The sequence below is a fragment of the Durio zibethinus genome, chromosome 11 (genome assembly GCF_047325235.1).
Source record: "Durio zibethinus cultivar Kanyao isolate XHJ-2024 chromosome 11, ASM4732523v1, whole genome shotgun sequence".
Classification (NCBI taxonomy): Eukaryota; Viridiplantae; Streptophyta; class Magnoliopsida; order Malvales; family Malvaceae; genus Durio; species Durio zibethinus.
The window spans coordinates 2,099,096-2,124,606 of record NC_143172.1 but is presented as its reverse complement, the minus strand read 5'-3'; the positions used below and the strand labels follow the sequence as shown (position 1 = coordinate 2,124,606).

Below are 25,511 nucleotides of genomic sequence, written 5' to 3'. Positions count from 1 at the left end.
AAATAAATTCGTGCTTGTATCAATTATGTATGTAAATAAATAAATAAATAAATAAACAAATTTTAATAAAAATACAACATCGCGTTTTTTTTTTTTTTTTTTGGTTCTTTGTGAGGTAGTTAAGATTGTGATTTTTCACCCAAAAATATCCCAATTATTATTTTTTGAGAAAAATTTGTTTATATACAATCAACTTATTGGTGTCACATTTGTCGGTTACCCCTCAGACGGACGTAACCTCCCAGATTCAGTTCGACACGTGTCATCTCTGTAGCCATTTGTCACAAACTCCTTCTGAACCATGTTCCGTCACTTTATGTCTCTTCCCTCACCAAGAAATCAATAATTAATAAATAAAAATAATTTCTTACCTTCGTCATCTTTTTACTCGGTTTTTCTTTTTGAAAGTTTGTTAGGAAAAAGCGTAGGACTTCTTACAATTTCTTACAAAAAAAAAATAAAATTTCAGAGTCAGGGTTTCCAAAAGCGCAAAATTTTAGTACCCGATCTCCAATTCTCAGCAATCAATCGCTCTCCGGTCACGCCACATCGTCTCTTGCTTGTTCCTGCCGTTCGATTGACCCTGTTCCTTCGAATTAGGGTGGTGATTTCATTGAGAAATCATAACACTTTGATTTCCAAATAAAATTCTATAAAATTCTTCTTTTGTTCAATTTCCTGTTCAAATTCCAAGCTTTAGGGTTTGTGTAATGTAAAGATTTCATTTTTTGGGGTTTTTTTTTCTGCCTTTACCAAATTCTGTAAATTGGGTGATTAGGGTTTTTAATTTTGTGCATATTTCTTTTATTTGCATCGAGTTGTGGGGCTATGTATATTGAGGAATTGAAGGGAGGGGAAGGGATTGGAGCTGGAGGAGAAGAAGGAAATCAGAGTTGTGGTGGAAGTAGTGGGGTTTTGGGTGTCGAAAGAAGCGTTGTCGAACGGGATGCGAAAAGGGTATTGATTGGTGCAGGAGCTCGTGTATTGTTTTACCCGACCTTGCTTTACAATGTTGTTAGGAACAAGATTCAGCCTGAGTTCCGGTGGTGGGATAGAGTTGATGAGGTATAGCTTACGAGCATGACTTGCGCATTTTAAGTAATTGGTATTGTTGATGATCAGTTTTTAAGATTATATGGATGCTCTCTTGTTTTATTATATGGTTTTAATTGGATTTTATTATGCACTCGAGAAGTGCTTGTTAGTTAACCTTGCTTGGGAATATGGTGCATTTTAGATGATTCTTTGTGTTTAGATTGTTCAGGTTATTAGCTATGTTTGTTTGGATACGTGGATGATTGCTTGATTATATGTACTGGCATTAACATCATCATGAAATTTTTTGTTGCATATGGGTTTCTTTTATGTTAATGTTGTGGGGCTGACACAGAAGAAAAAGACGGTGAAAGTACCTGTGCCACCAGTTGGTCAATGGGTGCCTGTGGTAAAGAAGTCCAAGTCTGAGAAAAGCCTGCAGAGGGAACGGAACATCTGTAGAAGTCCAGTCACTGAAGCTATCCAGGCCCCAGAGGAGAAGGTTGTTGAGGAAGAAGGCTCCAGTTAAAAGGAAATTGCAGGTTGAGGTGGAATCACAGCCAGAGGCTGGCTCTCCCTACCATAGATGGATCTAAAGAAAAACTTCTTCTAAACTTGGTTGATGTCGATGCTTGCTGGCATTCACATAAATTACATTCTCATTTGAAAGAATGAAGTAGAATGTGGTCTTTAATTAATCTGGCTAATGTTAACATTTTTGTTCAAAATTTTTCATAGTAAAAGCCTCTAAGTATAGTGTTGCAGAGTGCTTAATGTCACTAACTCTCTCCTGATATTCTTTTTCTTTTAACCTATCTTATGTGTTTTGTTCATTTAATTGGTAGATCCATGTTCATGAAACCTATGAGAGTCATGTTTGTGGAGAATCTGCCTTGTAACTGCTCTTCATAGGGAGCACAGTTGTTTTACTAGTTCTAATATGTTCTTTTCCCAGTTTATACTGTTAGGTGCTGTTCCATTCCCTGCCGATGTTCCAAGGCTAAAGGAAATTGGTGTTCGTGGAGTGATCACACTGAACGAACCTTATGAGACTCTGGTTCCAACATCTCTTTATCAAGTAAGCATTCGGTTTTAGCATACACATTATACAATTTTGTCTGCTGTGCAAGACCTTTTATCTTTGTTCTGTGAATGTTGTTTCTTTTTCCCCATTTTCTGATATTTTAGACTAAAAATTCCATTTAAATAATCTTTTAATCTTTTTGTGTTTAAAGCTGTGTACCTTGGATCCTTTCATTGTTGCCAAAGTAGTTAATTTGCTTTCCACAATTTTTTGGTAGAATCATGGCATTAACCATTTGGTGATCCCTACAAGAGACTACTGCTTTGCACCATCATTGACATCAATATGCCAAGCTATTGATTTCATTCATCGTAAGTGTACTTGGAGGCATTTGGTTATTTTGGTCAAACTTATCCGCCAATGACCTTTTTCTTAAAGAAAAGAGACATTGTTCCAAATGGTTCTCCATGCTATTGTATTTAGTTTTCCCTTGCTGAAGTGTTCACTGATTTTTTTTTTTTTTCTCAAGGAAATGCATCACACGGGCAGACTACATATGTCCATTGTAAAGCTGGTCGTGGCCGCAGCACAACTATTGTATTATGTTACCTGGTTAGTGCCATTTAAAGAAGTGTAGGTTATATTGCTTATTGGTTCTAGATTCATTGATCTGAATTTATGTTTTACATAGGTATATTATAAGGAGATGACACCTGCTGCGGCATATGATTATGTGAGGTCGATCAGGCCAAGGGTGCTTTTAGCTTCTTCTCAATGGCAGGTATAATGTTTTAGGTCTCACTTTCTGCAATCAATTTCAGGAATAATGAATCCATACTTCTATCTGTTTTAATAGAAACTGAAATTTTTTTAAACAATAGATTTGATTTATCTCTTTCTTTGTTGCAATTGCAGGCTGTTCAGGAGTTTTACTATCTTAAAGTAAGGAAGGTTGGTTTCCACAGCCACATGGCAGATTTAATTTTAAGAACTTCAGACTTGGCACCTTCACGAGACCTTGTACCTTTTGATGATGGTACTGTAGTAATGGTAACCGAAGCTGATCTTGATGGATATGACCAAAGTCTTGAATCAGGTGCTATGAGAAGTACAATATGGGCTGATCTAAGTGTGGTTTATCGAGTTAGAGTTGCTGGTCAGGCAGCACTGGCAAGAATCTCATGTTTGTGGCTACGATGCCAAGCACACCAAAAGATTTCAGCACAGAATCTTTCTGCGGAGAGCAGCTGCCTGGGAGGTACTATTAGGGTGGACATCCATGTCTACTGAAAAACTGCAATTACAACACGCAGGATGTTGGAGGTGTCTGTCTTAACTTTTAATCTTCCCTTATACATAAAATGCGAATAATGTTTCTTTAGGCTGAAGTGAAACTACGTTTGTTCTTCCTTTGTAATTGAGTTCTTATTTCTTATGAATCAAACAAAGGATAGAGCATAACTGCACAAGGATCAAGTGTATATATTCTTATATTTTATGGATGTATTGTTCGTGACCTAATAAAGGGCTTCTCTGGGCTTGGGATCCTAACCCACACGAAATGATTGCAATGCAGTGGTTTAGCTGCCAGGTCATGCGTCTGGATCAGTTATCTACTCTTGAGCCGAAAGGTTACAGTTAAGATAAACCATGTCTCATCTGCCTGTAGTCTGCTTATCTCAAGAAACCAAATGGTTTGAAAATTATACAATTTTCATCTAATGATTCTAAGAATTCAGGTTTATTCTTACAAGTGCAATTCATATTATGCAGTTCAGATTTCCATCACGATGACCGTATAAGCCCAAACTGCGATGCTAAGAGGTTGGCAGAATTTTTCTGGTAATATTACAGTGGTAGGTATTAAGGGCAAGCCGGTAAGACTATAATTTTAGATGATCATTGATGATCTCTATTGAATTTATAATTCAATTCAAATATTACTCTCTAAATAAAAAATAAATATAAGGCTAATCTTCTGCAAGTCCAAGTAATTCCTTCATTAAGCTTTGGACTGAAGGAGGCCAGTGGTAGGATGATGATCCATCAAGTATGAGTTTGGATGATGCTTTATCCTGCAACAAAGGCACTGCTTGTTCTCTCTTTCGGCTTAGCTTGGCCCTGTGATGAGATCCATCCACTTCGGCATAACTACTTTGAAGGCTATCCACCATTGATGCTTGATCCTTCAAGTAAGGTACAACATGCTTTTTCATGTCTTCTCTGGAGATTCCAAGGTGACCTCCTGTGACATTAATGTAGTGGACTCTTCCAGCATCATCCAAGGTTTTTAAACCAATCCAGTCCTCGGTGTAAAGCTTTGTCTGCATAGATGATGATATTATTCATGTAAAGCAAACTAAGCTCCCAATTAAACTAGAAAATAAATGAGCATATTGTAAAACATTGATCTTGCCACAATTTTTTGCTAGCCTTGATGAGAATTGGGCCGTAATTCAAATTTATACATCAACAACATATAATATAGTATGACGTACTCCGACTTTCTCCATGTTAGAATCAGAATTTATATTGCAGCATGTTATCTTATAGAGAAATTAGATAAAGAAGGTGTCTGATTGCCAGCAATGTTTTCTATTATTTGCATCCAAGTTCCTAGAGCAATCTAAAAGTTGTCAAAACTCAATGCAAGAGATCGCATCCATTGGCACATGTAATAACTTTTGACCAGTTTTCTTCACTTCAAATTAAAAATCGTGCTTTAAGAATGGTTTAAAGGCTCTAAACAGCAATACTTGGTGGGAAACTGAAGAAAGTATGCCATCACACATTTTCAGCCACGTCTAATAGGATTCTTTCTTCTTTCCCACTGAACATTCTCTTTTCTCTTTTCTCTTTTCTAATATGTGACCCCTAATGGCCACACGAATCAATCTTAAATCACAATATGTCACACCAGAATACAGTGGTTGTTTCCATCATTAGAACAAGAAGAGTGTACTTTTGGTCTTTGGAGAACTTAAGCTTTGTTAGTTCAATGATGGTCATTGTCATCTAAGATGTGAATTAGAGAATACATGCGGGGTACAAATTATAAGAGCTTAGATATAGATTATTTTCAATAACTTACATAGAAAGATGAACTTTCAGAGGGGAGCAATTTTCATATATAAGAACAAAGAATATAGATAAATTTCAATCATAATATTAAAAAAAAAGAACTTTTGAAGGGAAGAATACTGTGCCTCTTGAGGACGAATCACTGGCTTGAAGGCGCCATCCGGGTAATATCCAAACCAAGAGGTTTGCTTTGGTATCAAAACAGTATCATGCTCAAACTGTTTGAGTAGAATGAGCAAGATTAACAGATAAATTTGCATATTTTAAGAGAATTAAAGAAAAAAGGAAAAAAAATGAAAAGCTAGTGGACCAATCTAGGATTGAAAAGCCAAAAGGCGTTTTTTTAGCTTACCATGATAAGTACTAAGTTTTGCAAGCGAGTGAACCTCTCTTTATAAGTGAAATTCCTTTCATCAGGGAGTTCATTGTTAAGCTTTGGAAGAAATCTACATTTTCCCAAATAATGAAGTATATCCTGGAAATTAAAAGATGATTTCAAACTCAGACATGATTGTATAAATTTTAATCACTTGAAAACAATATCTAAAGCAATTATTAAACATAAAAGAAAATTTTGGATCATGAAGGATCAGACTTCTGTATAATTTGATGAGTAATAGCTGTACAACCACTTCAACCAGTTAATAACTAGATTATGGCGCACATTTTCCAGGTAGCAATGTATACTACTCACATTTGGTAATTTTAGATAACCACTTGGAGCCAAATGAGCCTGCAAAATGCCAATCACATACCTGAAATTATTAACAGTAGGAGTGTACCCTAATTCAATCAAAAGTTGCATTGTTCCTCAAAAGCATGAATAAAGATGAGTGTATGAGTTGTCGAGCCTCAGAGAGAAGATGCTTACTTGGATATAGTCGGTGTATATCTCAGACTTGATCAGCTTGTCTGCAATCAGGCACAGAATACCAGTCTGCAATAGCACAAGAATCACTTCAACAGCATACGCTACAGCTACTGATAGGATTAAAGGAGTTTCAAATAGACTAAAACCATGAGCTACCATGTCATTTTACCAGTAAAATTATTCTATAATACTTTTAGTTCAAGACAGATTCATGTTGAGAAATACTTTTCATGACATCATGATACATTGCATATTGGTCAGTGGTTTCCTAATGTATAGAAAACAGAGGAAAGCCTTTGAGCTAGAGTTAGAAAGTAAGCATTGAAAACACACGGTTGGTTCTTTTGCACCCAGTCAATCAAATCAGCTCTTTTAGTTTAAACCTGTTAGACCCAATTTATCCCAAAAAATAAAAAAATAAAAAACCTGTTAAGACCCAAGATCCTTAGTATTCCTTGATTTTAATGATGAACCTTGATTAACCAGCTGCTCAATCTTGTAACTTATGCGCAAGATTCAATTTGAAGGCAATAATAAAGTTAAAGGTTTTGCCATATTAAACTGAAGTTTCATAAGATATGCTCAGTTTCTCAGAATCGACAAATGAAATGGACTGCACGCAGCCTTTCCCAGGTATGGAACTAGAAGCGCATTAGTTTCTCACACCAAGAGTGGTGCCATCTTATAATCATATAAAGATCTTACAAGCAGCCTTTATACATGCCAAATCATTTTTAGTTACTCTCTATATCTGATATCTTTCAAAGAGTAGAGGGAAACTTACACCACAAAGAGGAACAGAAGCAGTACCAGCATGAGGCCCTCCTAAAGAGATAAAATTCTTCACCTGTTTCATCATTCAGAGGCAGAAAAGTTGTCCAGAAAATCCAGTTCATATGAATAAAGAATTCCCAGAATATTCAACATAGAGTTCAGTTCCTGATTATAGATCCCAACATTTAATACACAGAAAAGGGGAAGAGTGAAATAGTTCCAAAAGTCGAGGGCATAATTAAGATCATCCAAATGTGGCTGACCATTGAAATCATGATGATTTGGAAAAGAAATTGTAATAAAGAGCAAAAAACAGTGACCAACTAATTAATGGTGGTGTAAAATTTCATTATATACATAATCAAGAAGTTATCCATTTCCCTTAAACCGCCTTATAAAGTGCAGAAAGTTCATAATATTCTGCAACATCTAGCTAATCATTTGAGACAGAGATAAAACAAATAGTTTTAGGGTAAGCTGGCTCTAACCTGAGGTGCACCATCACAAAACTCTACAACACCTCGGCCTATCAAGTTACCCTGTTAAACCAAGTAAACGTTGACAATCCATATAAGGAAGTTGCCTCAGTATCAAACTAAAGAAGTAACCAAAACATCGACACAGATTTGAGATACACGCGAAATTGGTTGCATTCAACTATGTTAAAAATTTTAAGCAATTCCAATAGTTTTAAATAAAAATTACCTGGGAGAGCCCAACTATGTTGTAACCCTTACTCAGTTCTTTCATTTCCTTCACCTGTTGATAAGAAACTGTTGTCAAAGGGAGGACAAACTCCAAAACTCAGAGCAACAAAAGAAAACCAAGAATTACCCAGAAAGATTTATCACCTTCTCACAAACCACAGCTGTCTGAAAACAAGCAACAAAATTCGTTACAGAAGAAACCAGACAATAATAAATGTCTCATCCAAACTGACAGTTACTTCATAGAATATTTGCCATGTTAAGTTTTACCTGTTTTTCCAGAGGCATAAACCAGGAATCCCATGTCCCATCTCCAATTTCTCTGCACGATTGAAAAGGAAAACCAAGTCAATATGTAAAAAGGAAAGAAAAGAAAATAAAGAGAGCTGAAGAAGCATACAAGCAATATCCTTTAGCGCCAGAAAAGTTGGTGAGAAGTTCAGTGAACTGTTTGACTCCACGATTGGAACACTGATCTCCAATCCCTGCACAAAAAACCAAAAAAAAAAAAAACCCAGAAACATTTAAGCTTGATATAGGAACAGAGTGATTGGAAAATGAAATGAAAAAGAAGAGAATTACCATGAAGAACAATGAAGGGAATCGAATGAGAAAATGGGGTGACTGTAAATACAAGAAAGGAAATAAAGGCAATGAACTTAGAGGTAAAGGCCATGAAATTTTTCATTTTTCTGATATGATTTTTGGTTTCCTGTTTTTATAATTTGGGTTTTGGTTCCACGAACATTTGAAGGAAGCAGTTTGTCGTGGTTGGAAAAGAAATAGGAGTCTGGAGGCTTGTGATTGGTGAAAAAGAGGAGAAAAACACGGAGTCATAAATCTGATGGGACGCATTTATTTGTCGGAGTGTGCCGCGTCATGATCGCTTCTTGAATTCACCAATCATAGTTATGTATGCATCGATTGTTTTTGTTATTGTAGCTAGCGGACTGGGATCGGTGTGAACGAGTCTACCTTCCTTTGTCGGGTTTGGTGTGCAGTGATTTTTTAAAATTAAAAGTAATTTAATTATAGTATTATTTGATAATGATTTGAGAATTTTATATGCATTGATTACGTGATTTATTAATAAAATATTTATTTTTTTAAGTTTAATATTTAGATTCAAATCTTATCAATTTTAAAAAGAAATTAAAATTTTATATGATAATAGTTTCAAATTATTGAAAGTGATTAAATTATTATTTTTTAGGAGATTTAAATTTTATAAAAAAGTAAAAAAATTTGATCATGCAAAGTTGTTGTTTTTTAAAATAATCTTATTATTAGTAATAAAATTATTTTTGAGTGTTTTATATAAGATGATTTTTTTTTTTGTGTAATATCAAATGCAATTAATTAAGATCATCAATAACTTATAATATTACATCAAATATAATAATTTAAGATTATTAGTGATAAAATCACTTTGATGATATAGATTACTTTGATGTGATACCTAATATTATCTTAATTCTTTTTTGTGAAAAATATTTTTATTTTTTGCTCTGATAACATAAGATTCAGACTCATTCAAGCAGGTAGGAATCTACTCAAAATGTAGACTGAAATCGAAATCAAATTCATAACCTTAATAAGCAAAAACAAACGTTGTTGTTCCTTTAAAAGAAAATTAAATTGAAATGACAAAGGTGGATGAAAGGAGTATCCAAGTTAATTATTTGCTGGAAGAATGGAGGATCAGACTTTGCTTGCCGTAAGAGTTGATCATTGATGAAATCTTGAAAGTAAGGATAGATAGAAACAGCTTTATTGGTCATTTTGCTTTCTTACATATGGTATAAATCCATCATGAATATATATAGATAAAAATGGCTCTTTGAATGAGCCATTTCATCATCATTATCATCATTAACCCAATTTCTAAAAATTGTGACAAAAATATCAAAATGCTTAAATTCCCAATCATATAAAGGCTAAAATCACATTTTGAACATCGATAGGCTAGGAGAAGTCTGTCAAACTTCTTATTTGTGAGGAAGGAATGAAAGGGTGAGAGGGTTCTTGGTAGGAGAGAAATGATGTATCTCAGGAGATTGAGGAGCTAATTCAATAGCACATGATTCTATGTAAAAAGATGTTGCATCTGGTGCAACCAAAGGCGGGTGAGGGAAAAGTACTCAACCAGTTTTTCCCATACGCTTTGCTTCGAACTTGGCCACAATCCTTGGGTTCTTGGAGTGGCTGCTGATGAGTGAAATGTTGAATATCAAAGGCATTTTCGGATTTTGCAGTAGGAAGTAGTGTGCATTTGCCACCCAAATAGAAATCACACTTTTCACAACAGAAGGAGAAGCCTAACCATTCTTCATCACAGCCACGACACCGGTAATGAGCAGTTGGGACTACGGTGAGGAGATAAGGATGAAATGAATGGTTGATCTGTCGTGGAACTTCCGTTATGCATGATTTGTGGCCGTAAAAGTTACATTTTTTGCAAATATAACCAGAACCAGAGCTGAGTTTCCCACATACATCATAACAACTTTTATCATCTTCATTGTAACTATAAATATAAATTTAAATATAATCCTCGTTTGATTTCATCGCACCAGATTAAATTCATCGTACTTTCAATTAAATCCAAATATCAGTTTCAATGAGATCAAGTCAACATAAATTTTTTATTAAATTTTTTTCTAATTATAATTATAATAATTTTATTATTATTTTCTATCTTACTATAATCATTCTCACTGTTCATCCAAATAGAATCTCACTCAAAGCTTGTGGGTTTGACTTGCAAAAATAAAGAGAATTTGGACTATAAATATAAATTGAGATGAGTTAAGAATCAAGAAGTGAGTTTCTAAGATTAGTAGGAGTTACAAAAAATTTACTCAATATAAATTGAGATGACTTAAGAATTAATTAGATAATTTCTTTATTTTTGAATTGAATTATCTAAAATTAAATTATTTTATTAATTAAATGTAATTTATTAATTTTAAAATCTAATCGATCATATTTACTTCAATTAATTTTAAAATTAATCTAATAATAAAATATATTTAAGTTAAATAATATTTTAAATTCTTAATTTTTTATGCTTGAGATAAACTAAATAAAATTCTTTAACAAAATATGAAAATACAAAATTATTAAGTTAAAAATTTTAATAAATACTAAAATAAAAATGCTTCATTTATTTTTAGTTTTAATTTGATTATTGAATTAAAATAATATAAAATCAAAATTCTTTCAAAATCATTTTCGACAATTAATTGAAATTAATTCAAAGATTTATCGATTATTTGAATTAAATTGATTTGATTGATTAATCTAATTTTAATCAAATAGTGAACATTTTTATATAGATTAAAAATTTTAAAAACATTTTTAAGTAGATTATTATTATTATTTTTAAATAAAACATAGAGAAGAGAAGTCCTAAGGCTTTTTTCCTTCCAAATTGTTTAAAGTTTTGGGCTTTAGGTTTTGAAGTTATTGTTGGGCTACTTTTACTTACAAAAGTTGACAAAGGATGCAAGCTCACCCATTAACATTCATTTACCCATGTCGTCTAAGCCCATTTTAAAAGAGAAAAAAGGATATGACTATGAGTTAATGTAAGTCTTTGGGTCAATGTAGGCTCAAATAGTATTTCGCCTTCGTTTATTGGACTTATGAACACTTGAAAAAGGATTTTGTTTAAAGAAAATTATAAACTTGTATTTTGAGTTGGTGAAAAAGGAAGTGGGAATGGGAAACCCAACAAAGAAAAAAAGGACAGTGAAAATTTTAACTAAAAGAAAAAAAAAAGTATTGTTGCCAATTACAATTGGCTCTGCATACTAAATTTATATGGTGATATATAATAGTAGTAATCATTTTAGCAGCTTTGATGCATCGGGGATTTATGTTGTGCTGCTATTAACTCCTCTGTAAATTGATTTTCCTTCTCTCCATGTGAATCCACTATCTTGGCACGAAGGATCTTCACGCTCATCAGCACTGCTGCCGCAGCTAGAAGAACCATGCCTCCTATCATTAGGACTGCAATAATAGAACCATAAGAAAAACTATTAAAATCATCAGTCAACATCAATTCAGCAATGAGTTTTTGGTATCATTTGTGGCACCTGTTCACAAACATTATTATGTGGATACAAAAATACATGGCGATAATATAAATAATTTTGTTACATTCATGTAGGACACCACCCAGCTGCTCAGACTTTTCATGAAAATAAATCTTTCACCAACTTCTACCGAAAGAAATAAAGAAAAAGAAGAGCCAGCAGCAGAGGCCTCAACAATAAGGCCATGTGTCAGCTGCTGAACCATCTAGGACTCTGTTTTAAATGTTTTCTTTTTGTTAGTTATGTTACCAGAATGTGGAAATTGATCAAAATTTTAATATGTACATATAAATCTTTTATGGTGAAGAAATTTTGTTTTCCTGTTCATTGCCTTGCTATTTTGACATTTAAATAGACTTGAAAATAATCAGATTGTTCATCTAATAGTTGCCTGTTTTAATTTGTTGCATCAAGATCACCAAATTTGAGCAGAGACGCATAAGCTGAAAATGCCAATCTATCTATTATATTAAGAAATAGAAATGATGAGAAGTTACCCTTTTTCTGTGCTAAATGGGACCATCCTGCTTTAGAATGGAAGCTAGAGTCAACAGGTTCAGGCAACTCCCAAGTTAGCCCGAGACCGAAGCTACTGTCAGAAAGATAAGAACTGTATGCAAATGGAATTGCAACAGTTTTTATTATCCTGCAAGAATCCGGCACACGAACAGGAGATTCAACAGTATAAACATGATGTTGAGAACCACTTAAACATGGGATTTCTGCGACAGAAGGCCCAAGCGAAACTGAACAATTGAAGTATGTATAGTTCTTCAAAACGAAGTAGTAATGGAATGGAGTGAGGGAAAGATTGAGGTTCAGAAAAACTTCATGGACACAATTTTTGGGGTCAAGAAGATTTAGTTTCATTGTATCATAAGAAATGGATTCGACAACCAAGTCACCGTAAGATGGGAAGTGAATCACGGTGGAGTTGTTTCTGCAAAAAAGATCAAAACCTTGGTCACCGTCACCACACTGTAAAGGCCGATGGGTTTTTAGCCTGAAAGGGAATTTGATAACAAAACCACCATGACCACATTTTGCAGGTGGGCAGCTAGCCTCAAAAGCCTCCGAAATTGAAAGAACTAATGAGAGAAGGAGAAGGAAGAAGGAAGAAGTATTCATTGTTTAAAATGCCAAAGACAATAAGGAGAGAATCAGGTTTGCGAATACCAGGTTTAGTCTCTTTAAATTTGTTTTTAAAATGTGTGAAGTGAAGACTTGAAGGATTAAAGAACCCAAGTCAACGAGGCTTGAGCAAGAAATTCCACTTGACGTAGAAGAATGGTTTCTTCCAAGTTTTAAATATGTTTTACCGTCACGATTGTTAAATGGGTAGGAAACGTCGGGTGGGAAGTTAGGAATTAAAAGAAGACTTTTATTGGTAGAGAAAGCTGATCAATGTTGAAAGTCCATAAATCCCTGTAGATTGTGGAAATTGCCTGTAGATTCTGGAAATTGCTGTCTTACTTTTCAGTTGTGTGGACCATTATGGCTTGTCAGTCATGACTTCTAGATTTTCCAATGTTTGGAATGACTTCTCCAACACTTTAGGAACCATCCTTGCTAAACCTTATGCTTTGTCAACTTGAATTTTTTTCATTGGGATTATATTTCATTTTGTTTTTATCCCAAGTTTTGGTGATAGATATTAAGTAAATTTTATATTTCTTATCTTTTATAAATACAACTGAAAGTTTTCTTTCTTTTTTTAAATTTATAAAAGAAGTTTGTATCTTAAAAATAAGTAAAAAAATTCAGATATTGAAATTTAAATTTTAAATATATTAAATATTATTATTTTTTAAAAATAATTTTATGAATTAATCAAACTAAACTTCGAACTTGAAAGTTTTCTTATTTTTGTCTTCTCTTATTTGGTACATATCAGTGTTCTTTGGAATCTGCTGATAATTGTTACCACCTTGAATATAGATAGACACAAAACAAACATAGGTCCTAGCATAAAACCAAGTCAACTTTGCATATTGGCAAATGCACTTCTACTGTTCTAGAATTGCGTTGGTTTACATCCAAAATTTCACTTTGAGACGATAGCTAACAGGGTAAAGCTGACATCAGCTTCCGATTGGGTTTAAATCCATTTCATCCAAAGCAATGCAGATTCTTATGTTCACAACATCATCCCCTCTGGCCATACAAGCAATAACACAATAAAAAAAAAAAACACTTAAAAAGAACTAAACCTTGAAGCAAATAGAGATCTCATATTGGACGACCAAAAGAAGCCAGAATATAGTAATTTTCTAACAAGGAGATGAAGGAAATGCAACTAATGATATAGAATCTGAACATTTGGCCAGGATGCACAACATTCAAAACGTGATATATAAAAAACATGGGAATTCTTTCAAATCTAATAGCATCTAGCAAAAACCATGATTTTGATGTTCATGTTGTAAGAAATATAAATCTTTGCACCATAGTAAAGGGATAAGTTGGTTCATGATCATTTAGAATAAAAATGAAGTCAATAGCATCACCATTGTACCTTGAGGAGATCTGACATATGCTCTGATGCATTTGGGACCATAAGCTAGAAGGAAAAAAAAATAGGAAGACCCACAAACAAAACAAATTACAGTTAGAGGAAAAATCATAGAAGTTCTTTCGCAAGCCGCACTGGCTTTTCTTTGAGAAATGCAACATCACTATTTGGTGTAGTCAGCAGATGATGGTCCGCATCCTCTTCCTCACTTTCTGCTGATAAAGATGTAGAAGCAGAATCCGATCTCTCATCATCTGCATTTTAAAAATATCTCAATCAAAATTATGAAGAGGCAACAGTGATCAGAAGTTGACAAATTTAAACATATAAAAGCATGCATAGCCCACAGAGTAATTGCTTTTAGATCCATCACTGACTACTTATCCCATTACAACAAATATAATGCAATTTTGTACAAGGTTATTCACAGCCCAAGCTAGCAGAACAGCTCCACCGTTCTCAGGGTCCAGAAAACAATGTGCAAATGCATTGTCAGAATTCATGATGGAAGTAACCAAGCTTCTGGACCATTTTGCAAGCCAATTATATATTCATCTTTTGCAGCAATGCAGATTAATAAGCGTAAATTTGGTGAAACATATAAAAAAAATGATAAACCTTTGAGACAGGTTGCCAGAAGAAGCTTACCAGAATATGCTGGACGATCAGGAAGATGATGAACTGCAGTAACCTGAATTCTTTCTGGAAGTAGACAGTTACAAAATGAACCTGAAACCAAAAAATCTCACTGATAAGATAAAGTGCATTGCATCAAGCACACAATCCACAGCTACATATCCTAGAAGTGTTAGGAGCTACTTCATTCCATCCTTCAAAATCCTTCATAAAATGAAGAAGAAATTATAGTCATTAAAAAATTAATGGAACCATCCAACCTCAGCACCAGACAATCAGGAGCTAGCATTAATGCAATATCTAACAATGAAAGATACTTTTATAACCATGCCATATGAATATGCAATCTACAGCCACTAGAAGCCATCTTTTTAAGTAATTAAGTACAATACAGCTTTTTCAATAACATTAACAAGAAAGCAGACATTTTTCTCACCTAGTCGAGCCAGCCTATTTACCCATCCAGGAATAGGCTTTCCAGTTAGCTGAAGGCACACTTCATCAGTGAAATGGTTGCAATTCTTAGCAATCAAATGATATGTGTCCCCATGGTATTTATCTGAAAGCTGTTCCATAAATAACCGAAATTCTGAACGAGACATGTTAGTGCTGCCCAATAATACTGATCGTCTGAAAATGAAACCAGGACAACTTCGTGGTTCCACTTCAAACACCCCACTTGTAGGGTACTCATGTGCTCCAAAACCATACTCCAAACCGTGTACTGATTAGCAAATAGGGCACAATAGGTTAATGCCACAGAAAATTTTGAAAATAAGAAGGCAGGAGAAAGTCAAAGATTAACATTTTCTTCTAATAAATAACAAATCATCATAAGATGGGGGCTATGGACAAACTTCATAAAACAATGATGTTAGCAAAATGCCATCAAGGTTAAGATTTTAGTTACTTTAAATTGGAATTAAATTGCATAACATGTTTGATGACATTAATGAACCATTAGATCCCATTTCTATATTTTTTTAAGAGTTTTGAGAAAAAAAAAAAAAAAACCACATCATATCCTGTCACGTCTGTATGTCCAAAGCTATTTATCCAATAACTAAACTTAGTGTCAAAAACCAGCAATGACAATCAACTTAACAATAACTAAACTAAGTGACAAAAACTATCAATGCCAATCATCTTAATACTCAAGACAACATTATCCATCTGAGCAGCAAAACCGAAGGTCACACAAGGAAAAAAAGAACAAACACCCCCAATTAACATAAAGGAAAAATGATACCTTCAATCCCAGAGTGGAATATCCCAAGCCCGAACCAGTAAAGGTAGTTATTCATAGGTGTGAGATCATATACATTGAGATACAACAAAGCGCAATTCCTTCCTCCGTTACTTTGCCCTTTCGTCACACTCGAATTTGATGGAAACAACCGCATTGTACCCTTAAAGTCTAGCCTTGATTTTTCAATCTATATCACAAGCTCCTCATCCTCTGCACCAAACCAAGAAAAAGAATATGTGGGTTGTACCAATAAGGAGTCAAAATTCACTTAGTATACAAACAAGGTTCTACTGCTCAGCATAATGTCATATGAGTAGAAATTCAAACAGATAAACCCAAAATGAAGAAATTCCCAAGAACCAATTTTGGTTTCAAAGCAAAATAAATGAAAAATTAACAGATTTTGAGTGTTGGGATGTTCCAATTTGAGTTAAAATTAAGAGGCAAAGGAATTAACTTTCCCTTTCCTGAGTTTTCCCTGGAAACCCGAACAGAACATAGGACAAAATTAGCTACTACAAATTTTCCAAAATAAACATAGCGAAAGACAGCAATAAACCCAATAAAATAAAATGGTGAACAAGAAATGGAAGCATAAACAACAAATTCTTAGGGGGAAAAAAAAAAGATTGAAGCTTTGTAGCTTACCTAAGAAGAGGAGACCAAGAGAGCTTAAAGGAAACAGCTTTGAGTCAGAGATCGAAGAAAGAGAGAGTGTTTTCAGGTAATTCAATTCAAGCAACTACCTTGTTTCACTTTAGAAAGAGAAAAACGAAGATGAATGAATCGACGAGGTTTTTCACAGATAAAGGGGAGTTCAAGATTAATTTGTTTGGTGTAAAAAGTAAAAGAATTATGGACTTATAGAAGTCATATGGTTTATTTAATTCGTGTTTCAAAATTTAATTAATTAATTGTTTGTTTTAAATTGTAAAAAAAAAAAAAGAATAAAAGGTTGGGATTAAGAATTTAGAATCATTGTCTGTCTCTAATCTAATCTATTAATCGGTCTTTGCCTTTTGATCGCTTTTTTGTATGCTTTTAGGTTTTAGAGTTTTTAGTCAAATTAATTAAATCATTAACGAATTTGATATAAACTTTGCTTTCAATGTGTATGCATTTGTATAGATAAATAAGTGAACATGGGATGATTGCCTAAGCGGAAGATGACGGTTCAATTCGAATCCGATAAATTTTAATTTAATCTGACTTTATAAAATTGATATTTTTATTTTTTTAAAATTCAAGTTTTAAGTTAAATTGAGTAACGGTTAAAAAAAGTTTGAGTTCAATTTAAAGTGCGTTTTTTGTAAATTCACTCAGGTATATATATATATATTATTTTTTAATAATTTATTTAATATTATATTTATATATTTTATATTTAAAAAATAATATTTTTATATTAAAAATAATATTTTATTAATTTTAAATTAAATATAATTTTATATAATATCAAATCGAAATCGGATTCGAGTATTTATAAAATAAAAAAAATGTCATATTAAGTTAAATGTAAATATTAAGGATATAAAATCCAATTGAATTTAGGATGAATAAAAATTCATCCGATTAAACTTGATATTATCCCTGATTTTTGTAGCTATGTAAGGCCAAGAACAGAAGAAAAATAAACAGATTTTATAAAATTATTTTACGTGCATTAATAAATCCATCTATGTTTTACGGCAAAAAAAATTGTTCATGTCTATTGTTTTACCCTATTTTTTTACTCCTACTTTTTATTGAAAATTTTGGATAACAAGTATAAAAGCTATGCTAACATGGAAAAGTGAAGAAATATAAATAATTTGATATGATATATGCAGAATACAAATTTTAAAAGCAAAATAATAATAATAATAATAATATTGGAATTAATACTTTCCAATTTCTAACCTAAAGTAATGGTCCCTTTTTTAGCTCTCATAATTCAATGTAATAAATTGTCATTATAATGACATTTACTTGTAATACTTTCTTATGACCTTTCAAGCTATATTTTGGCCAACATTGCTGAATTTTGTACGTGACATGTGACAGTTGCCAAAACTTCACTGTAGAATTTTGGGGCACAAACAAATTTGCATTGACATTTATTAGCTATCCTTTAGATTTGGTATGTATTTTTCTTGTGTTGTATTTATATGTATAAAATATAAAAATGTTATTTTATAATTTATATTAATATGTTAAATAAAAATATATTATTTTAAATTTTTGCTAAAATTTTATATTATGTATTTTTATATATTTTTAATTTTTATATAATATCATCATATCATATTTAAAAAATTATTAAATTTGTTTGTCCAATTTTGTTTATGCCATTAGAAAATAATTACTTAATGGAGATTTTTATGCCTTGGATAAGCTTGGTATATGACCGAACATACTTTTTTTGTACGTACCTCTGCTAATAAATTTGAAGTATGATAATTTTGTTTGAAATGTTTGAACTAATCTTTTCAGTCTTTTCCCTTTCCAGAAATAAAGTAACCTTCCCTTTCTGCTGATGGAATTTTATAAAGGGGTTTCCAGTGGTCATGCTTTAGTATCCCTTTGAATTTTAGGTTTTTTTGATGTGATGTGATTAAATTTATCGTATTTAAATTTAAATAAGATTTAATATAAATTTTTAATTAAATTTTTTAAATTATAATTATAATAATAATTATTATTATTTTTAATTTCATCATAATTAATTTTATCATTTATCTAAATGAAATGTTAGCAATTTAGAGATGATAGCCACGGGAAACAATTGAGTTAAAATGAATCTTATATAAAAAAAAACTATGGCCTGATTTCGGGTTTTCATTTTAAGGCATGTAAGTAAAAATTTATTTACACAGAATGAAATCTCAGATGTTTTACCCTGAAAAGCAACAGGGATTATAGTAAATTGATTGTGATTAAGGGAATTCATGAGAGCGAAAATCATGGAAGAAAATATCATTGACTTGATTGCAAAATCTATAGCTTGAAACAATGCGCAGCTTCCAGCAAGAAGTATGCAAATTGCAAAATCTTATTTGAAATCAGAGCATTTTGGCTTTTTTACTTGACAGGACCACCAATTTTATCTCAAAATAATGAACCCTGACCCACCGGATAGCAATGTCTGAACTTCCTACAATCAAAGGACATTGGATTAGCATTCCACACATGGCATTGTCTTGCTTTTGCCTCTAACTTGAATTAGCCCCGCGAGCATTCCGGGCAAAACCGGCCCAAGTTTTTCAGGTATGACTGATCGCCAAGCTGTTCATAGGGTTCGTTTCCATGCCATGTCAAGGCCGAGAAAAGTATAACAAATGTAAACAATCCTTGGAATCTTCAATTATCAATGAAATATCTAATCATGACATTGTATTTCTTAGAGAAAAGAATAAAAGATCGAATCATTGCAAAAGCTGATTGACGAGACACTTTAACATGTTTTATATGGGATTCATAGGAAGCTGACAACCCATTTCCTAAGTTAATGATAGTTGACCTAGAAATTACCAGAAAAAGAGGGGGAAGCAACCTCAATTCTGGAATCTTCTAATTTCTATCATCTTTAATTTCCATTTGAATGTAATTTTAGTAAATCCATTGAAATTCTATAATTTTGCACCAACAGTGGTCCCTAAAAGTATTTTTCTGTGCATTATCCTTCACATAAAAAATGCCAAAATTTTGTTCATCATGAAGGAAAAGAAACATGAAAGTCCAAGCAATAAGAAACAAGAAAAGAGAGATAATCACACATTAAAAGTTACCATATTTATACATTCAATGGCATATTTACGATAGAAAGATATGTGTAATTACAGGTTATAAATCAGCTGCGTTCTTTGCAAAAATGGTAGTAGTGTCAATCTGAAGCCCCATTGGATTCTTACCCTGGTGTTGAATGAAAACAAATAAATTCCACAAGGGCAACAAGAAGGGCCGAGATGAGCACTGCTTGCAACGCCTTGCATTGTTTCAGTTGCCTATACAGTTGATATTTTGTGAGTCAACAACATTATAGTATAGCGAAGATGTTCTGCCATCAAACCTAGAAGCCAATTGATGTACAGATAATCCACAATAACGCTTCCCTAGACGGGCGATGCAGATATCAATGACTTTCTTGAACATACAATCTTCTTGAATTAGTGGTTGCTCCACAAACTCAACTAAAGGCATCCACTGCATGATAGCCAATTCAGAAATTAATATTCAATAAGCCCACAACTAATCTTGATAATAATTTATAGGAGGATTCAACAGAAATCAATCTGTTTCATTGCAGTAAGTCATGATCGATCTCACTGCTTTTCTAACTCTTTTCCAGATCAATCAAAGTCTGAATTTTAGTGGTTAAAAAGAGAAGAAAATCCCGTTTGGAATAGTGGATTACCCTAATAATAACTGGTGAGAGAAAAGCATTCTATAGAATGAGAAGAGGGAGGTGAGTCTAGCCAGGTACTTACTTTGGCTGCTTGAATTTCATGATCATCAACCATAATCTGAGTTGATAGAGGTTTCAGCATGCAGATGAAAAACAAATCTGACTTTTCAAAGGCCACATTGTGCACATGCCTGGATGGAGTTACAGGCACATATCAGTATTCGATAACACAAATTTATTACATGGATTTTGAGTTACAATACAAAAATCTTTTGTCTGAACTCTGAAGTGGTGACATCCACAAACTCAGTAGTAATGCAATACCTGAATGCTACAACTTCCACAAACTCAGTTTCAATCTGCAATGGGGAACAAGTGTAGCTAGTATTAATAAATTAGCCTAATTAGACAATTTAAACACTTTGAACTGAGATTCCGAGACGATTGAAATAGAATCCGAGAAGAAAATTAGTACTTACCCCAGTTTCTTCCTTGACTTCTCTTACAGCTCCTGTAAAAATCTCCTCTGACTACCATACCAAACAAAAGTTTACTAATTAATAGATCCAGCCATTTGCATAAAAAAAAGGCCTACTGTTTGTGCTTCCTAGCAGATGCTTCTTTGCTTTCAGTTCTCTTTTCCTTCTTTGATTTAAAACTTTGAAAATATTCAGATTAAATTCAATGAAATATTATACCTCAACGATGAAACCGGTTGGTATTTTCCAAAGCCCAGTAAATGTTGGAGCACAGTATTTCTCTTGTACTACAAGAACCTGTAATTGACCGTTGCAAATGCTTGCATTAGAGTTCAACTTATGGTTTTCTAGTGCTTGGAAAACATTATATAAGTAACTTAAGAAAATGTATGGTCCATATTATTAGAATAATTTAACAAATTTAACCAAATTGGTTTTGTATTTGCGTGCTTGTTCTTTATAGATGCAAATAATAGTTCTTTCCCTGCACAGCTATGAGCTATCAACTCAAGCTCAACCAATTTCGTACCTCATTTTTGTCATTGATGACAAACCCTCCAACCCCTACTTGATGTGAAGCATTAGCAGGAAGCATGCTAGGTCCTTCAGGTAGCCAGTAAGTTAACATTACATATTCTCTCTCTGCATGGTGATACTCAAATCCTTCCTGCATTAGAAACCTCCTAATCTTAGAGATTATTGAATGTAAACGGGGAAAGAATTTTCCATTTTCCATTTTTGTCTGGAAGATACCTTGACAGCAACTGGAACAAGATCTGATTTTTCCACTGGCAACTTAAGCCAAATTCCCTTCTTTTCCTGCAGTTTGATGGCATAAGATCAGAAATATCCTAAAGTTACTGTTGATTTCCAAAATGGATATAGGATTTTATCTTGCTATACCACAAAGCAACTTGCTTTGCCCATAATTAAATCAGAATGACTGAAATGCACATCCGGAGAAGTTCAGATTAGATTAATTGAATTCTTTTAACGCTGCGAGTATGCAAATTCCCAAGTATACACTAGAAATTTACTCTCATCTTATGTTATGCTATCAAAGAGTGGCTATGTAAATATACAGGGTACGGTGGTTAAAGGCAAAAACTAGTTTTATGCAAGACAGAATAGTTAAAAGAAAATGATTGAAAAGCTAGGGAACATGTTTTCTGTAAGAGAATCAATCAAATGCATTGCCTAGTCTAGTCTTTAGCATTATCAGCCAAAACTTGATTTTAGGCTATAATAAAATCATGAACTGAGATTAATTACCTCTGCCTTCCAGTGAGAAATTGAGAAACGAAGCATAAAAGCAAAGACGTTTGGATTAGCCGGTAATCTTTCTGAATCAACAATGACTCCACCATATTCATCATCAAAAGCATCTAGTGTTCTCATATTTCTCGAGAACAAAGATGAATTTGTTCCATTAATCTGATATAGTAAATTTCCTGCTCCAATTTTTTCTTGGTCAACTGGACTAGGAGCTTTCTTTGGCATATAGGTGTTATTCGGAGTACTTGAATAAGAAGCCTTTGGAGATATACCTGAAAATGATGGGAAAAAAGAGAACTTTCATTTAAACAAAATCAAAGTATCATCAGATCAAGACAACTAATCCAGAACTTTATGTTTGTATGAACAAAACCAAAAGTATTCTGTTTTACTACAGAAAACAGGAAGGAAAGTGAAAAGAAAATTCAGGAATCTAACAAGGAAACAACAATATTGACCGACTTGACTGATAAACTGCCGGCTAAACCAATAGATTTACCTCTGCAAGTACAGAATTGTGGCCTGAAACTCGAAAGCTGGCTTGAATATGTCCTTTCCATGTGTGCTATCTCGGACATTGGCATCGACTTTGAACTAAAAAGGCTGCACTCCATTTAAGACAGTATCCAAAACTCTCAACAACTTCAGACGACCGACCACAACCCCACTGGTTTAACGGTACCAACTCCTTAATATAATATAAATATCCTCGGTCACAGATGTAAAACAAAACAATTGTAACTATCAGAGCAACATTGATTCCAGAAAACAAGAAAGAGTTATAGAATTTAACGCTGGCCGAAGGAACGGATTGACCAAAGAGATGGGATGAGAGAATAATACACTTTGAAAATGAAATGAGGGGACAAAACAAACACGTGAAGCATGATGATTAGAATCCTTGAACAAGATTTAATGGTTGAGACAAGCCACATAAGCCTATATTTCTTTATCCAAATGAAGCAAAAGATTAGAAAACAACTAGGCTGATATGTTGCTGAATATGTGGTGTGAGATGGGCCGTGATTGATGGATGACAAGCAAAGAAGGAAGCAACTGTAAAAAGATCTCCAATTCATTCACAGCTAAATGAAGAAAACGAGGGAAGCAACGAAAATCTTGAAATTGTTTTATGGGAACAAAACAAAAATAAGATAGAGAGAGAGAGAGAGAGAGAGAGAGAGTAACAAAGTGGGATTGTTTTTGGTACGTACACGCCTTATGGGAACGTGGAAGGGGAGCATTTCATTTTCATTGTATTATAATTAATCAATCAAATTTTAAAATTACGTAAAATTTATAAAAATTTTATACATAATTACACATTCAAAAATAATAAATTTTTATATAATAAAAAAAATAGAAGTGATGTGCTTGGAAGGGAGCTGCTAAGTCAAACAAGCTGAATTTCTTGGAGCCAATTCTTACTAGGAAAACATAAAAGGCTTTTTTTTCTTAAGAAAAATTTAAGAGTAGATAAATTATTTAATTTCTTAAATTAAGATAAAATATGTCGTATTTGATAATTTAAGATAATTTATTGTAGTTCATACATTCGAAATGACTCCAATAAATAATCACTGATAAGATTCAAATTCAATATCTCTTCGTCGAAAAAGACGAACTTTAATTAATTAAACCAATCACTTATTGATAATATATAAAAGTTATTGTTGTTGTTATGATGTCTTTCTCTCATATTTCTTCCATTTCTAAAAGATGTGGTATCTGTTTGGATACAGCCAATTTCAATGAAATTTACATTAAATTTACAAAATATTCAATAAAATAATTGATAATTAAAATGAAACTTAAGTTGTATGCATGAAATATTTTATCTTTATCAATTCAATTCAATTTAATCATGTTAGCACTTATAAGTTTTTTTTTTCTTTAATTTACTGAATATCTACAACAATAAACTTTAAAAGTGTAATTATATACACAACATCAATTCTCGCTTTACTCCATCAACTAATTAAGTAGAGTTTATAGTGATATGAGTGTTCATTCAATCGATTTAATTAATTTCATATTGAATTATTTAAAATTAAATTAATTAAATTAAATTATTTTATTTTCATGAATTGAACTGAATTTATGAATTTTAAAAATTAACTGATTGAATTTAATTTGATCAATTTGATTAATTTTTTTGGTTAACGAAACAATAAATACATTTAAATTAAATTATATTTTAAACTCTTAATTTTTCATATTTTAAACAAACTAAATAAAATCATCTAACAAAATATTCAACTATTAAAGTATTATATTAAAAATTTTAACAAGTTATAAAATTAAATGATTTATTTTATGTATTTTTTATTTTATATTTGGATTATATTATATTTCGGTTAAAATTTTGATTAATTTGATTTTTGAAAATAAAAATTTTTCTAAAATCATTTTTGTTAACCAATCAAAGTTAATTCGATAATTAACTAATTAACTGAATTAAATCGATTTAATCAATTAATTTGATTAATTTAATTAAAATTGAATTATGAACGTCGCTGCACACATATGCTTTTCTATTCAAAGTTGTCGCGTGAGCCGCACACCCTTCTCGAGCGTGGGAAACCAGCATAGTAGCATTCTTTTTTCTTTTATTTTATTATTATTATTATTATTATTATTGTTGTTTGCTTTGGTAACTAAAAATTGCGTGGATAGCATCACCGCACGTGAGTTTCAGATCCGCGGTTGCCTGCTGGGCATTAAGCAAAAGTTTTTATCTCATACTGCTTGGGAACATTTTAATATAATATTATACTCTCTTTATAGCCATCGGATTTTGTGAAAAGAATCAGGACCATCCAATGTGCACATCACACCCAACAGTCGATATAATCTCATCAAAATTTGGATGTCTAAGGTGAAGATTAGTGTCGGTTTAAGATTAAGGCTCTCAAGTTCCAATTTTTATTGTAATTTAAAAGATTAAAAAAATAAAAAATATTTAAAATCAATTGAAATTGATTAAATTATAAGCATTAATATTTTATTTATAAAATTTAAATTTGATTTTCACCACTAGCAACAAATTATTTATGAACAATCTATAAATTTAAATTCTCCTTAAAACATATTATATATCTTGACATTAAAATAAAATATCCTTCTCTCTCTTAAATTTTTCTTAGAGATTTTATTATTTATTATTTTAATAATGAAATAGTTGATGTTAATTTTTTTTTTTGGTTGTGGATGTGGTTATTTTGTTGAAGTTCCACGTGTAATAAAGCATAAAAACATTATCTTTTGATACCATCTAGCTGGAGATCGGCCCAACCCAAATCAATAGGTAATTTTTCTTTTTAACAAAATTAGAGGTGTACATATTTTTTATTTTTATTTATTTATTAAATTTAATAAATA

The 25,511-nt window shown here is 32.4% G+C and overlaps 5 protein-coding genes across 14 annotated transcripts; 1 reads left to right on the top strand and 4 right to left on the bottom strand.

The window, feature by feature from the left end:
* Positions 1 to 414: 414 nt before the first annotated feature.
* LOC111289279 (phosphatidylglycerophosphate phosphatase PTPMT2-like) lies at positions 415 to 4,465 on the top strand. 9 transcript variants are annotated; one of them, XR_016346150.1, is made up of 8 exons: positions 415 to 1,065; positions 1,991 to 2,113; positions 2,337 to 2,430; positions 2,589 to 2,671; positions 2,751 to 2,840; positions 2,975 to 3,382; positions 3,636 to 3,690; positions 3,838 to 4,465. XR_016346150.1 is itself a non-coding variant. In XM_089767625.1 (7 exons), the coding sequence occupies exons 1-6, from the start codon at positions 829 to 831 to the stop codon at positions 3,347 to 3,349; spliced, it is 1,002 nt and encodes a 333-aa protein (XP_089623751.1). In that variant the 5' UTR covers positions 415 to 828; the 3' UTR covers positions 3,350 to 3,382; positions 3,833 to 4,465. The 9 variants fall into 9 exon arrangements, 3 of the variants coding, with proteins under 3 accessions (XP_089623751.1, XP_022735927.2, XP_022735926.2); XR_002690150.2 differs by having other exon boundaries at positions 3,636 to 3,696; XR_002690149.2 differs by having other exon boundaries at positions 3,636 to 3,696; positions 3,833 to 4,465.
* LOC111289278 (uncharacterized) lies at positions 3,752 to 8,293 on the bottom strand. 2 transcript variants are annotated; one of them, XM_022880189.2, is made up of 12 exons: positions 8,075 to 8,293; positions 7,893 to 7,977; positions 7,763 to 7,814; positions 7,637 to 7,657; positions 7,491 to 7,544; positions 7,274 to 7,324; positions 6,796 to 6,858; positions 6,012 to 6,077; positions 5,835 to 5,873; positions 5,493 to 5,615; positions 5,266 to 5,358; positions 3,752 to 4,383 (listed from the first exon to the last, which is right to left on the bottom strand). In XM_022880189.2, the coding sequence occupies exons 1-12, from the start codon at positions 8,178 to 8,180 to the stop codon at positions 4,030 to 4,032; spliced, it is 1,107 nt and encodes a 368-aa protein (XP_022735924.2). In that variant the 5' UTR covers positions 8,181 to 8,293; the 3' UTR covers positions 3,752 to 4,029. The 2 variants fall into 2 exon arrangements, with proteins under 2 accessions (XP_022735924.2, XP_022735925.2); XM_022880190.2 differs by lacking the exon at positions 5,266 to 5,358 and having other exon boundaries at positions 3,938 to 4,383.
* Positions 8,294 to 11,232: 2,939 nt separating this feature from the next.
* On the bottom strand, positions 11,233 to 12,843 carry LOC111290590 (RING-H2 finger protein ATL22-like). The gene is made up of 2 exons (XM_022881962.2): positions 12,093 to 12,843; positions 11,233 to 11,509 (listed from the first exon to the last, which is right to left on the bottom strand). Exons 1-2 carry the CDS (start codon positions 12,721 to 12,723, stop codon positions 11,346 to 11,348), a joined length of 795 nt encoding a protein of 264 aa, XP_022737697.2. The 5' UTR covers positions 12,724 to 12,843; the 3' UTR covers positions 11,233 to 11,345.
* Positions 12,844 to 14,045: 1,202 nt separating this feature from the next.
* On the bottom strand, positions 14,046 to 16,982 carry LOC111291296 (deSI-like protein At4g17486). Its single transcript, XM_022882952.2, has 5 exons — positions 16,641 to 16,982; positions 15,993 to 16,202; positions 15,180 to 15,467; positions 14,756 to 14,836; positions 14,046 to 14,361 (listed from the first exon to the last, which is right to left on the bottom strand). The coding sequence occupies exons 2-5, from the start codon at positions 16,144 to 16,146 to the stop codon at positions 14,216 to 14,218; spliced, it is 669 nt and encodes a 222-aa protein (XP_022738687.2). The 5' UTR covers positions 16,147 to 16,202; positions 16,641 to 16,982; the 3' UTR covers positions 14,046 to 14,215.
* A 2,735-nt stretch (positions 16,983 to 19,717) lies between these two features.
* LOC111290370 (nudix hydrolase 8-like) lies at positions 19,718 to 23,102 on the bottom strand. The gene is made up of 9 exons (XM_022881652.2): positions 22,630 to 23,102; positions 22,128 to 22,402; positions 21,609 to 21,674; positions 21,385 to 21,522; positions 21,075 to 21,152; positions 20,856 to 20,906; positions 20,701 to 20,735; positions 20,459 to 20,567; positions 19,718 to 20,174 (listed from the first exon to the last, which is right to left on the bottom strand). Exons 1-9 carry the CDS (start codon positions 22,742 to 22,744, stop codon positions 19,968 to 19,970), a joined length of 1,074 nt encoding a protein of 357 aa, XP_022737387.1. The 5' UTR covers positions 22,745 to 23,102; the 3' UTR covers positions 19,718 to 19,967.
* Positions 23,103 to 25,511: the final 2,409 nt, after the last annotated feature.

Coding starts and splice junctions, on each gene's coding strand:
- LOC111289279 (XM_089767625.1), top strand. CDS start 829: ATGTATATTGAGGAATTGAAGGGAGGGGAAGGGATTGGAGCTGGAGGA. Junction 1,066..1,990: donor GGTGGGATAGAGTTGATGAG/GTATAGCTTACG, acceptor TTCTTTTCCCAG/TTTATACTGTTAGGTGCTGT. Junction 2,431..2,588: donor AGCTATTGATTTCATTCATC/GTAAGTGTACTT, acceptor TTTTTTCTCAAG/GAAATGCATCACACGGGCAG.
- LOC111289278 (XM_022880189.2), bottom strand. CDS start 8,180: ATGAAAAATTTCATGGCCTTTACCTCTAAGTTCATTGCCTTTATTTCC. Junction 7,978..8,074: donor TCCCTTCATTGTTCTTCATG/GTAATTCTCTTC, acceptor TTTTTTGTGCAG/GGATTGGAGATCAGTGTTCC. Junction 5,874..6,011: donor TATACACCGACTATATCCAA/GTAAGCATCTTC, acceptor GGCATTTTGCAG/GCTCATTTGGCTCCAAGTGG.
- LOC111290590 (XM_022881962.2), bottom strand. CDS start 12,723: ATGAATACTTCTTCCTTCTTCCTTCTCCTTCTCTCATTAGTTCTTTCA. Junction 11,510..12,092: donor CCATTTAGCACAGAAAAAGG/GTAACTTCTCAT, acceptor CTATTATTGCAG/TCCTAATGATAGGAGGCATG.
- LOC111291296 (XM_022882952.2), bottom strand. CDS start 16,146: ATGCGGTTGTTTCCATCAAATTCGAGTGTGACGAAAGGGCAAAGTAAC. Junction 15,468..15,992: donor ATTCCACTCTGGGATTGAAG/GTATCATTTTTC, acceptor TTTGCTAATCAG/TACACGGTTTGGAGTATGGT. Junction 14,837..15,179: donor AAATAGGCTGGCTCGACTAG/GTGAGAAAAATG, acceptor TTTTGGTTTCAG/GTTCATTTTGTAACTGTCTA.
- LOC111290370 (XM_022881652.2), bottom strand. CDS start 22,744: ATGGAGTGCAGCCTTTTTAGTTCAAAGTCGATGCCAATGTCCGAGATA. Junction 21,153..21,384: donor TCATCAATGACAAAAATGAG/GTACGAAATTGG, acceptor GGTCAATTACAG/GTTCTTGTAGTACAAGAGAA. Junction 20,736..20,855: donor AAGTCAAGGAAGAAACTGGG/GTAAGTACTAAT, acceptor TCCCCATTGCAG/ATTGAAACTGAGTTTGTGGA.